Source organism: Prinia subflava, chromosome 5 (genome assembly GCF_021018805.1).
Source record: "Prinia subflava isolate CZ2003 ecotype Zambia chromosome 5, Cam_Psub_1.2, whole genome shotgun sequence".
Taxonomy (NCBI): domain Eukaryota; kingdom Metazoa; phylum Chordata; class Aves; order Passeriformes; family Cisticolidae; genus Prinia; species Prinia subflava.
Genome location: NC_086251.1, coordinates 12,607,017 through 12,620,293, shown reverse-complemented (window position 1 = coordinate 12,620,293; position 13,277 = coordinate 12,607,017). Strand labels below are relative to the sequence as shown.

General features: G+C 46.4%; 1 protein-coding gene across 3 annotated transcripts in view; it reads right to left on the bottom strand.

Annotated features, from left to right (window-relative positions):
• Positions 1 to 1,745: 1,745 nt before the first annotated feature.
• LMO1 (LIM domain only 1) overlaps positions 1,746 to 13,277 on the bottom strand; it is a 65,234-nt gene continuing 53,702 nt past the window's right edge. Inside the window, exons 4-5 of one of the 3 annotated variants that reach the window (XM_063398047.1) lie at positions 7,484 to 7,609; positions 1,746 to 2,994 (exon numbers count right to left, since the gene is read on the bottom strand). In XM_063398047.1, coding sequence (XP_063254117.1) covers positions 2,889 to 2,994; positions 7,484 to 7,609 — 232 coding nt within the window. In that variant the 3' untranslated portion in view covers positions 1,746 to 2,888. The remainder of the gene's footprint in view (positions 2,995 to 7,483; positions 7,610 to 13,277) is intronic. The other 2 variants (XM_063398048.1, XM_063398049.1) reach the window with 2 other exon arrangements.

The window sequence follows — 13,277 nt, the reverse complement described above, 5'->3', positions numbered from 1 at the left end:
GAGGCAAATGGCAGATAATGCAGAAGTTAAAGCCAGTTGAGTGCAGTTGGCAGCTGGGGATGACATTGGGACCGATGGAGGCTTAGGCAGAGGGGTCACCGGCAGCCGTGTCCTCAACGTGGGGACTGAGGCACAGGCTTAAATGTCATACTATATGCCAGTGGTCACTAAACTGATTAAGCAGTGGTTATCTTTAGCAGTAAAAAGGCTATCTGCTAATACTAAATTATTAGTGGCTAAAATGCCATTTACTCTGCTCTGATTCCTTGAATGAATATTTATGCCAAGTGATGACTATAATACACCATCAAAAGGTTTCCGTGCTCTGCTCCGTAGAGTGGAAGCGATTATTCAGCAGCAGGTCTGCACTCCAACTCTTGTTTCTATTAAGCAAATTTGCAGCATTCAGACAAGAATTCATGATTACATTGCTCTCCTGGGATTTTTATTTTTAAAGGTATCCCACCTGCAATGCTCTTTGAGGCATGGACTGTGGCAGGTAGGCCTTGTCTGCTGTGCGGACACAGAAAAGAGGGATAGAGATGCTGCACAATTTCTCCCTTGTATTTTTTCTTTTTTAAATATAAGACAATTGGATATTTCCTCCACCCCATTCAGCACTGGGAAGTTGTGTCCTGCCACAGGCTTTCCTCCCATCCCAGTCTCCAGCTGGGGCTTCTGCATGAGCCAGCATCATGAAATTCCTCCTTATCAGGAATCTTATCAGGTATCAGGAATCAGATCTACAGCAATGGTGACAAATCAAGAGGGCTGCCCATCAGAAATGAAGCCCCTGTGCCACAGCAGGGGAGCAGTGCCTGCATTTCACAGCAAAGGCAAGTGCAGGGAGGCAATGGGAAGCCACTGCTCCTGAGTCATGGCCCATGGTGTTCCTTTCTCTGAAGGACTGAGTTTTTAAACTGGTACCAAAACCCTTCCTAAGAATCTGAACTGAAACTGAACAGTCCCTCCAGCTTGTTTGGTGAGTGGTTTTGGTTTGGTTTTACCACTCCCCTCCTCACCACAGGACAGCAGCCTTGCCCTGCCATTGTGTGCTGAATTACAGCAAATCCCAGGGCAGGCAGGCAGGGAGCCATCAATCCAGAGCACAGGCAGTGGCTGTCTGGCAGCCCATTTCAAAGCAAGGAATTGAAACATTTGGGCAACAAGCTGCTCCTTCCGTAGCCCCAGGGCGGCTGCCTCCAATAGCCTCTACAAAAAGAGCATAAACTCTACAGTATCTCAAAAGACAACCTCCCCTCCCCCCTCAAGAAGCACTAAAATGGAACAGCAGTTTAAACACCACATATCCATAGGCAGCTATAAGTGGCTCTTTAATTGTTGTTCTATGTTTATGGGAATAAAAAGGGATGAGGCCACGCATTTTATACTGGGTCTCCCAACCCGAAACATCTGTTTGTGAAGAAAAATCACTCAATCAACCCACATGTCTGAGGTAGCTCTAGATGATAGGCAATATTTTGAAGCATGCTAAGTGTCTGGTGGTGTTTTGCTTCTCGCTTAGCCATTATTCAGCACAGGTGTACATAAAAACATTTCATGCAACAGGCGGAGCAGCGCCAAGCTGCACTGCATCTGGCATTTGCAATTCAGAGAACACACACAAGCGACCCAGGACCAGCAACCAATTAAGTCACATCAGAAAATAAGTACTTGGTGTCTATTTATTAAAGGAAAGGGGGGTAAATCTAAGAAAATGCAAGAAGACAAAATAAATAGAATTGCAGCCATCCTTTACAGCTACTGGTGCACTATATTAAAGTGACACTCACTATACAAAGAAATGTGTTTGATACAGTCCAGTGGGTTACACATGAATTGCATAACCTTGAAAATCATTGCACAAAGCATCGCAGCAGGAACACAGTTCAGAATTTTTTCTCCGGGAGATGCTTCAAATCTGATCGCTTTTATTGTGTGGGAGGTCAAAGCGCCTGGCACGGAGTAAGCAAAAAGGGCTGGGAGCAGGGATCTGCTGCATCAGCGCCGGTCACGTCCCAGCCCTGACATCAGCTCTCGCAGCAGCTCTGACCTGGACCAGTGATGCCCCAAGGGAAAATCCCACTGCCTAGCAGAGCCTTGAAATTAATATTCTGATCAATGCCCCGGCACCTGTTGGCAGAGCTGCAGGGAGCCTGTTCCTTGCTGCCCAGACTGGAGACACTGGGCCAGCCAGCCAGCAGGAATTCCATGGCAGTGCTCTGTCTGAATCCACAAGGAGCCTCTCAGCCAGCAGCTCAGCACAGCACAGCAGCCTTGGTGGGACCCACCCGCGCTGCCGATGGTTCCCAGCCATCACCTGCCCCCAGCTCGTCCCCTCCCATTATACAGGGAAGCAGGTGGTTGGATGGAAGTCTCCACAACCCTGCAGCTTTTCCCCCAGTTATTATGAGAGAGCATGCCTCTGCTGTCTGTGATCCATGCAGTTTTCCAGGGATCTATGTACACGTTTCCAATAGTCTGCTCAGCTAAAGCACAGGAAATACAGGCTTTTGCCACACGGGGAAGAAACCACAGCAAAGATGACCAGGAAACATTCATAATTTTTAATTCACACCAGTAATAAAATTGCATTACATTTTTCATAAAATAAATGTTCCAGTTTATATACAGAAAACAGACTGTACAGAGCCCTCCCCCAGACCCCAAAAACTCACAAACATACAGGCAATGCAGTGCTCAGCTAAGCAGGCACAACTGTACATCTAAAATTGTAACTGCTTTGTGTTGGGGGGGAAAAGTACTACAATGTATATAGTCCTCTCTGGACCAAGAATTAAAAAAATATTGCAGGCAAGCTGACAGACGCCCTCGCTGCTCGTGCGGCCAAGCGCCCATCCCACAGTGCTCCAGCGAAGCAGGGGCTGTTATTGAACCTGGGACTCGAAGCTCCCGTTCAGCTGCCCTTCCTCATAGTCCATCTGACACAAGATCATGTTGTTCTTCAGGAAAAATTTGTCTCCCACGCAGAATCTAGAAGATAAAAAAAGGATTAGTGGGTGTGAGTATGAACAGATGTTAGAACAGGGAATTTGAGGCAGTTTGGGTCCGAAGGCGACTCTGATGAGCAGAGTTTGATTTCCAGCTCTGCCATTGCCTCTCCCCTTGCCATCCCGGGGTTTTGTTGTCCCTTTCCCTGGCACATCCGTGCTTGGCTCCAGGCCACAGGGAGCAGCATGGGGAGCAGGTCCCACTCTCTGCAGGATCCCGTGCCAGCTGCAGGAGGAGGTTGGGAGCAGTTAAGGGATTTGTCCCTGCAGACGAGAGATGTTGGCTCTCCAGCCAGGAAATCAAGCGGGCAATATTACATGGAGCCTATTTCAAGTTTTTGCTGGTATCCACATTTCCACAGTTCCCTCGGGTGAAGCAGTATTTACACTAATTTCCAGGCAAGGACTGGCTATTAAGTCCTCCCTCACCCCCTTGTGTACAGTGCTGAACAATAAATAGAAATTTCTCGGTGGCTGGACTCCTAACCTTTATCTTCATTGAGCGAAGGGCACTGCTCTCTATATACCATGTAAATTGTTCTGTTTGTCTTGAAGTTGACAGAGAAGCTTGTGATATTTAACAATTTTATTTGACCATTAAGGTCGAAAAAGTTCCACATATAGGATCGGAGAGGTGTGAATTGACAGCCTGTAGCCTTTTCCGCCCTGCCTGCTTGCTCAGGAATCAGAAGCTAATCTTTACTTCTTAAGATAACAAATAATGTTCTCTGCACCCAATTCAGGGGCTGTTTTTTGTTCATCACACTGGCAGGGCAGTGACAGACCAGACCACAGGCTGCCCCAAGAGCTGAGTCTGAAATCAGCCTCAGGTCCCTAAAGCAGAGACCCTGGGTCAGGCACTGTGCCTCAAGGCAGCTCTGCACTGAGAGGAAGAGGTAGATACCAGCCTCTGGCCAGGCCAAACCTCTACAAGGCTTTGAAGGAAGACCACTGGAGGTGACCCCACCCTCAGGAGACTTAGCAGACCTCAAATGCCCATTTCCCCTGCTCCTAGGCACAGCTTTGGCACTGCCTACCCCTTGTCTAAAGTGCTTTCATCACTGTAACTCAGGCAGCTTCAGGCAGAGCATCTCCATAAAACAGAATATTTTCTGCTAAAAGAACAGGACTGATAATTTTAGAGCTCCTTTATAGGCCCAACACAGGCACACGTTTTCTCCAACTAGACACCTGAAAATAAGCTATTAATTTGCCAAGTTGGTACTTGGCAGAGAGAACTGGGCATTGGTTCACACTTTGTAGGATTTCATGGAAGACCTTCCGTCTTCTTCCCTCTGTGGCACATGCTCTAGTAGTTCTGAAATTCAAGCTTTTCTCTATATTAGAAAGATAAAGATTATTCCTAATTTCAGTTAATAGCTTTCATGGTAAAAACTGTACTGCACACACTCTCCTTAACACTACCTTCCCCAGGAGCAGGTTTACTCACAATAAATAACAGACACAGCTGCTTGCTTTTCACTACTTATCCCCACTTTAAGTGCCCTATAAATCTCCAAGAAGAGAAATGCAAAAATTACTCTTGCCCCCAGCATCATCAACAGCTGCCTCTTGCTAAACCTGGTTTTGGATGTAGAGGAGCCAAAGGAGGAGTTGGAGAATTTGGGAGTTAGAAGGTGTGGGGGGGGGTGTACAGAAGGGAACTGAAATGCTCTATAGGGGTACCCTAATGTGATGTGAAGTTTTGGGAGAAGGGTTTGATTCAACTGTTTTACCTGCCAGTCCTGCAAACCCACCAGTAAACTGGCATCTCTTCAGCTGATGCATCACAACTGGAGACAGAGGATTTAACAGGGTGACCTTGGGCCCAGTTTCACACTGACAGCCCCCATACTCGGAGCAGGGATGTTGCAGAGCCCATCTGGGCAATCAATTTCCAGCCAGCAGCAGTGAGAAATAGGTGTTGAACCTACTCTGCCATTTCTTAAGAGGGATTTTCTTCCGAGCAAACCCACATTTCAGATAATGGCAAGAGAAGCAGCTGGATTTCCTGCAACCCTTGTAACACTGACCTCTCAGCCAGTTACAGCAGCGATCAGCTTTTATTCAGCACTGCGATGACCATGACAACTTGAGAACAGTTTAAAGCATGGTAGGCTGAGTGGTAATGCAGGACATGATACAAAACTGATGTTTTAGGGAATGAAAGTAATGAAAACATTGCACACTAGGTAAAAATATTAGAGATTTTGCTGTGATAGATTTAGCACTCTATACAGAGGCCAGCTGTAGAAGGGCAAGCAAGCTGGAAGAGAACTAAGGAAACGTCTTCATCATCAAATATTTTCAGAGCTGAAGAACAAGACAGGGTTTCAGGCGTGGTTTCCAATTCAGAACCAAAACTGGCATCCACCTTTGCAATTTTGACTTTAGGGTTACCTAATCTCACTGTTCTCAGTTCACCATCTAGCGCTGTCTGTTACAGGATCATTTCCATCCTGGCCTTTCAAGCTCAAATCTCTACAGAGTAAATCATAAAAACTGGTAGCCCTCTGACCTCAGCCAAAAGTAACAGTGTACACACTGAACAACTCAGCCTCTTCACAAACTTAGCAAATCCCTTGTGCATCACAGCAGAACTCTGCCAGAACGGAGGGATTACCTGCACTCTCCTGCCAGGCAGTGACAGCCCTGGAGGTTGTCTGAAGGACAGAGTGGGGCCACACTGGCAATTGAAGAGGGAAGGGAGTGAGAGACGTGCTTTGGAGCCTTTGAAATAAAGGGTGAAATTTAAAAGAAAATGCTGAAAATGAAAACTAGGCAGCTCTAGGGTTTTCTGGTAGAGAAGAAGGGTGAAGTAGGGGTTTGATGAGAGATACTCAGCCTGCAGGCTGCAAGACCAACCAGCACTTCTGACTGTGCAGCCGAGGGCTGCCTAAAGGGAATTTATAATGCTCCAGCCCTAGTTTCGGCGTGGAGTTTGGGAGCAGCCCCCTCCCGCCCGGGATTCATCAGGAAGCTGGAAAGAGCTGATCCTGAGGGCTGAGCCTGGCAGCGCCCCCAACACTCCGGTCTGGAGACAAACCCCAGACTGGGATTGTAGCGGTGTGGAAGGAGCATCTCGGGGGATCAGTGCGGTCAGCTCTGAGTTCAAGAGTCACAAAACAAGACTGGGCAGCTGGGAGATCCCGCGTGGCCCTCGCAGAGAGCCCAAGGCCAGGAGCCACTAGATGTCACTGCTGTCCCGGCACTGCCACCGCTCCCGTGCAGGCGACAGCGCTGACGGGACGTGTGCGCCCCGGATAAACACGGCCCCGCCTGCAGAGCCACGGAGCAAAGACACCCCCATCGCCTCCTCCGTGCTCTGGCACCAACCAGCCCACACCAAAGCCATCTCCAGCACGGAGGGGGCGACAGCAGGATGGGACAGCGTCTCCCAAGTTCAGGGGGAAGCTGGCAGGGGTTGGCATTCACACACGTGTGGCTGCTTCATCAGAGATCCCACTGTGACTCTCAAGAGAGAGCAAGAAATGTTTAAGTCAGGATGTTAGCTTGACTTTTACAGAATTGGGTTCTCCACCTTGGGTTCCCACAAGTTTTGTCATGTCTCGCACACTTTCCCATGGGATGAGGCATGGCATCCTAGTTTCATCTTTGGGAAACACAACCACAGATCCAGAACAGGAACACCAGCACAGTCCTTGTGTCCTGGGCAGTCACTACAGCCTGACTAAGCAAGCAGTAAGAACTGCAAGCAGTTCCAAATCTATCTTAGACAAGGATGAACAGAGGGATGCCTCAGAAGGTGACACAGTATCACATCTGGTTTTGCAGACTTCCGTTGTGCCTATGATGGTCAACAAACACGGTGCTGGGAAGATTTCTCACATCCCTCCCAAACTCAACTGGCTACAGGTAGTTCAAGTGAAAACACTGTGCATGGCCCTTTATTATACTCCCTGATGTCCATCTGCCACCCAGCAGAAATACATAAGCCCCACTCAAAATCATACCAGCAAGTTCCCCTATTAATTACACAACAACTAAAGGATTTGTTCCTAGTGTTGGAAAGGGCTTAGCCAGAGTATTTTTCTCCTTCCTGTCCCTTCTCTTTACCTTTCTTCTTTTCCACCCCGGGTTTTGAGCGTGTCAGAAACGTGATTTAAGAGAGATAACATCAGTTTGCCATAGGAGGTCCATTCTCCATCATCTGCCTTCTGCAAAGAGGGTAGGTCCTGAAAGGACGCTGGAGCAGTTTGTTTTATTCAGCAGCAGCTGTACAGTCTGTGTCTGTGTCCTCCCCCTTGCCCTTCCAACTCCCACCAGCTCCAAAGGGATTTGCAGTAAAAGGGCTACAGGTACTTACATGCATCCCCCAGGTCAGCCTGGCAACCCAGCCCCAGCCCTGCCACCAGGCTGTGAGCCCCAGGCGGGCAGCCTGCATCCAACATTCCCCTGTTTTGCAGGCAAAGGTATAAATTAGTCTGTGTGTACAATAACTGTGTCCTCACCGCTGGTTGCAGAGCTGACAGGCAAAGCAGTCCAAATGGTAAACATTATCTCTGGCCCTCATCACCATCTCAAAGGCAGGGATCAGTTTACTGCAGGCAGCACAATTCCCGGTGGTACCAAAGAGCCTGCCAAAGAAGCACAATCATTAGAAGCCATTTTAATTAAATGGTGGAAGGACTAATTAAGTGTAATTAGCAGTATCAAATACTGTATTGCACCAATAAATAGAAGTTGCAGTCTCCATTTCACTGACCAACCAGCGTTCAGGAACTTGGGATAAAACTGCCTGGTGTGCAGGCTCTGATCGTGGAGATGAAACTTCATTTGGTTTGTGAGCCTAGGGCTAATTTGCTGTCTAATGAAGAAAAGCATTAAACACTTAGAGCACTATTTTTGGGCTCACGAAATTTCAGTCAAAAACTATCTTCCTCTCTGCAGCAGTGCTTGGGTCCCGTCCTGCTCCACATGGGCTTGTTGCGCTTGGCCGCAGCCTGATGGAGGTACAGCCTGGCAGCAGGACACAGAAGTCCTGCAAACTTTGCCAGTCCTGGCAGTGGCAGGCAGCGCTGTGACAGAGCTCAGGAAGAACCTCACTTACCTGCTGCTTAAACAGAAAAAGCACGACTTCTCTTGCCATGAGTGCACAGCATTTCGCCAGGCATTTCAGAGAGCAAAGCCCTCGTCCCTGGCTGTGCCCCCCTCCTCCTGCCTCCCCAGCCCTCCCGGGAGCCAGCTAAGCCCTTCCACGGCGGCCTGAACAGCATGCTCAGCCGTTCCACTTCAGCTCCCCGCCCCTCCAGGACGGCCCTTCAGCACTGGAAGCTTTCCCATTTTCATCTTGGCTTTCACTATCTGTCTCCCCAGATGTCTGCTGCTGTTGCAGCTCCTGCCGGGGGACTCGAGCAAGGCTGCAGCATCCTTCCCGCAGCCCCCTTGCCCGAGGTGTCCCTGCAGACCCTGTGTGTGCCAGGGGCACGGTGCCACTGCGGCATCACAGCCGCACCAACTGGCCGGGGGCACCGAGCCACGGGCTGACAGAACCAAGGGTCACCCCCTGGTCACTTGTGGTTAGTCACTTTGCCTAGAAGATGAGAAAAATGGTATTTTGGGGGTGATGAGCCTCAAGATGCAGGATCCCTACTGGCCATTAGCTCTGTGCATGCACGGCGCCGCTGCCCGCTGACAGACCTGGGCCCAGGGTTTGTTTCGAGCCATCGGTTCTGGCTGATTCCACAACACGCAGATGAGAAGCATCAGGAAAATCTATAACCAATTTCTAAACCTGCAATTTGCCAGGCTAATCAATACTAATTATTACTGGCCAGTAATTGTGAATTAAAACACCCAGCAGTGTTATAGAAACCTCCACACAACTCTCCCACCCTCCTACAGTGCTGTGCTCCCAAAGTCAGCTCGCTCTGTAGCTGTAAGAAAGCCCACCCTTATTTTGCTTTAGAAGTGGTATCAGTGAGACCTGGCTGGAAAATCCCAGGCCTTCCTATGAAGAAACAGCACTATGTTTTCCCTGAGAGCTAAACCACACAAACCAAAACAGAAACACTCATGCAGCGCAGAAAATCCACAAAGGGAGCACCAAATTTTCTCCCCCATGATTCCATCATCTGAAAGCTGAAAGGCAGAGTGAAATCTGAGCTGTATAATTTGCACCAGCAAAAGGCAGTCCCATTCTCCCTACAAGCTGACCCCTCTTGCTCCTGCCCCCACAGGCAGGCAAGGCAGCTGGGCACGGGCCACGGCTGCCTAATGCCAGCAGACCAGGCTGGAAAAATGTGGCACTGAAAAGAGTCCAGGTCTCCACCCTGGAATGCCCTGGCTCCCATTCAGCACCCACTACCAAATCAAGGAGTTACTCCAGACATCCCTCCCTTCCTCAGCCTAGCTGCCCTTTTCCACTTGGGCACAGCGAAGCCTGACAGCTTTTGCCAGGATTTTCCCATTTCCCATAAAGCCAGGCATCCGTTTTTAGAGTACCCAAGTCACAGCAAACTAAAAAAAATGAGTCAAATGCATTAGGCAGGGAAACTGGGAGGTTAATCCTAGATTTGCTCTGTGCCCAGCACTGCTACATGCAAAAGTATAAAATATCCATTATTCATTAGCATCGCAGTTGTGTGGAGCTCAATCTAGATTAAACAAAATAAAGGGGCCCCAGACAGCACCATTTGCATTGTTAAGCAGGTGCTTTTCTTCAGCCTTCAAATAGGAGACTTTTCTAAATGGAAATGATGGGGAAATTTGGACAGATGTTCACTTAACTATTTAAACAGTTAGCTTAAGAAACATGAAAAATGTATTTGGCATCGTATTCACCTGTCTCCTTTCAGGGGTTTTGGGGGTAAACCAATTGTTAAACAGCTTTGACTGTTTGCATAAGAACTGAAGCTTATGTTCTGTCCAGCTGAAATCGTGTTGCCTTCTAATGTCTACATAACGTGGCTTCCAGTGAGTCAGTGTGCTAATCTTTGTCTCTTCTATCAAGTTTCCTAGTCCTCCATACCCTCCCTTTCCCAACAGATGAACATTTCACACTTATTCTAGCACCTCCCAATTTTAATCTGCTTTTCGGGGAGTGATTTAGAGCCCTATGTATTCACCATGCTTCTAAAAATATGCCGTAACTTGTAGCTCAGTGAACATGACTTTTTTTAATCTGTTGGAAGAAAACACAAAATGAACAGAGTCTTTTGCCTTTTTTTTTTGTTTTCTTGTAGAAAACCTGCCACCTCTGATATCTCCTGATCCAGAAGCTACTTGAGCTGAAACTTCCTGAAGTGGGGAGCTTAACGCTATTGGAAGGAGAGAGAAAAGATAAGAACCAGGAGGAAAAACCTTCCGCCCCAAGCCCCATCTGTGGGTAAATTTAAAATAACCCCACATGAACAAACTGATCTGCATTCTGTCCCCCAGACACCTTCGTAACAGATACAACACTCTCTCACACATTCACACTCACAAAGTTGAAGCACATTACAAAAATCTATCAGAAGATGCTTAGCCTCTACTTACCAGCTTGAAGCCATTGGCATAAAAGAAGCTGGAAATACAGAAAGTTTTCAGTTTGGGGTTGTTTTGCTTCTTCTAAAAAATCTATTTATTCCTTTCCCTTTGAAGTTAAACAACAACAATTTTTAAGTACAGATTTATTCCCCTTTTATGTAATAGGAGGACCTAGCCAGCTTGTAAATAAGCATAGACTATGCAGATTTAAAATTTAGCACAATTAAACTTTTACCCTGTGGTAGTAATTATGTTTAATGGCTCTTAGCCTGAACTTAACCATGTCTATTGTTGTCAGCCAGTCTAAAAGCAGGAGTTTGTCCAAGGACAATTTTCTGTGGTTTATGGGCACACTAAAAATCCCGCTATGCCCTATTCTCATTGGCCATTGATGTCAGCGTGTATAGTAAAAATTAAAGCTAATTGGCATAGAGGAACAGCCCTGAATGCAAATGAATTAATAGGAAAAGAAGGGAGCACTCCTGGAAGCAGTAGGCAACTGTCAAAAGATGGGTTTTATATAGTCTTGTCTGGGCTAAAGAGCAGTCTTGTGCAAGGTGATCCAGACCTCTACAACTCTGAGTACGCCTCAAATTAATTCAAACCATAGTAATGTCACAGCAACCTGCAGGGTTGTTGTTTGTTTGGGGGTTTTTTGTTTGTTTTCTTTGTTTTGTTTGTTGTTTTGTTTTGTGTGGGGTTTTTTTTGGTTGGGTTTTTTTTTTTTTTGGTTTTTGGTTTTTTTAGTGTGTGGGGGAAAGAATGGTAAAGGGTTCTTACTGTAGGGAAAACAGTAAGAAACTTCTCATATGAAAACATTAAGTTTAGCACCTTTTAACAGATTTTTCATTCAGCCAAGATGTTCAGGGGGGTTAAACTGAGAACCTGTTTGCCTATTTCTGTCTCCACTAGGAACAACAATCTGGTTTAGTCACTGCCTACAAGTAGAGATTTCTTCCCCATTTCTTCTCACTCCCCTAGCCTGGTGTCTGACTAGATAGCAGTTTGCAATCAAAAAAGGAGGAGAAAATCTTCCCTCCACAGAAAGAGCAAAAATTTTGGAGCTGCTGACTTCATAGGAGACAAAAAAAGAGGAAGCAGGACAGGTACATAAAAATAAAGAATGGTACAGAAAGACAAGGTTGGCAATGTCAACTGGATTTTTTTTAAACACAAGAACAAAACAAGTCCAAAATTCAAACAGCTGAGTGGAGACTGATATCTCCCTGCAAAAAAAAGGTTTTGAAAACACTGAAAGATAAGAATTATGAACTGAAGGAGGACTAAACAATAACCTACAGATAAATATCTACATTTGTAGAAATTATGTACAACTGCATATTTTTCTACATATTTATATATCCAGATTATCTGGATATACAAGTTTTAGAAAAGCTATGAAACTCCATGCTCATATCCTCCCCAGTGAGGTGAAATAGTTTTTCCCACACACCTTCCCTATTTGCCTGCTGCTATTTCTTAGTTTCATCAGGGCCTGCTATAACAAGACTTGCTTTATGTACCTGAAATCCATCCTCATGAAAAGAAATGGTTTTGCCCCTACTTTTTGTAATAAACCCACAACTGGTTTTTCAGTGAGGGTGGCTCTTAAATACTGCAATCAGTATCTTTCCCATCTGTGGATATTAGAAATATGCTGAGCTACAATTGTGATTTTAGTGGATTACTGAGTATACCAATAAATGCAGGGAAAGCCTGAACATCACCTAAAAAAATAAAAAGAATAAGCTTAGAAGCAACTCCAGACAACTTTGCTGTAATCAGCCTTTGTGTAGTATTAGAGAAGGCCTCAGTGACAGGAAATTCAGCATGGTAAATACATATTAGCTGGTGCACCCTCCTATCCAGGACAGCGTTGTCAGTGCTGCAGTGGGAAGTCATGTCAGCTGAAGGAAAGGAAATGCATTTTGATACTAATGAAGTTGGTCAAGCTGTCCTCTCATGAAGCCTTCGAGTGCAATCCCAAAGAATTTACATCTTGCATGCCAAAGGGTTTGGCATTCACGGACAGCGTAGCAGGGGGAGTTTTACAAGGCAGCCCCTGGCCAAGTGACTGCACTAGTTCAGAGATTACTGGGCCTGAACTTCAAGGTTGCTCAAGGGAGTCTGTTTTCACTTGAAGGACACATCTGAATGTTCACTTATTTTCACTCCTTTCACTCCATATTTACCGAGGAGTTGGGCTCATGAGCAGCTAGGAGAAGTCCAAGCCCTCCTCCCCTGCCCCAGCCTGTCCCACGGTATGAAACTGAAACTGCTGACCTTAAACCCATCCTTTCACTGCTGAACACAAGTGTATCAACATCCTCTTAGGAAAATTTAAATACAGCAGTCAGAAAACTGCAAAGATGAAAGTGCTAGAGGCATGCTAGTCTACCACAGCCAGGCAGAATTACTCCCCATTAGCTTTCCTCCTCAGTGAGAAGGTGTGGAGATGAAAAATAAAACAAAGGGCAACAAGCAAGCAAACAAACCAAGTACGGGCACAGGTGCTGAGAAGGTCCTGGACCAGCTACTGCAGGGAAAAAGATACCCTGTACTTTACCATCACAAAGCACAGCAATGTTGCCAAGACACATTGTATTTTGAGCCTAATTAATCCACCTTAATCTGTACAGACACCAAGTGTAGAAGTGAGGGTGTCCTATGCAGCATGCAAGATGCTCCCTATTTTGAGGCAAAAGCAGAACTTCAGCTTTTTTTCAACACATTTTTAGGCTCTGAGCAGACACCATTTGTTCAGCCACACTGCAT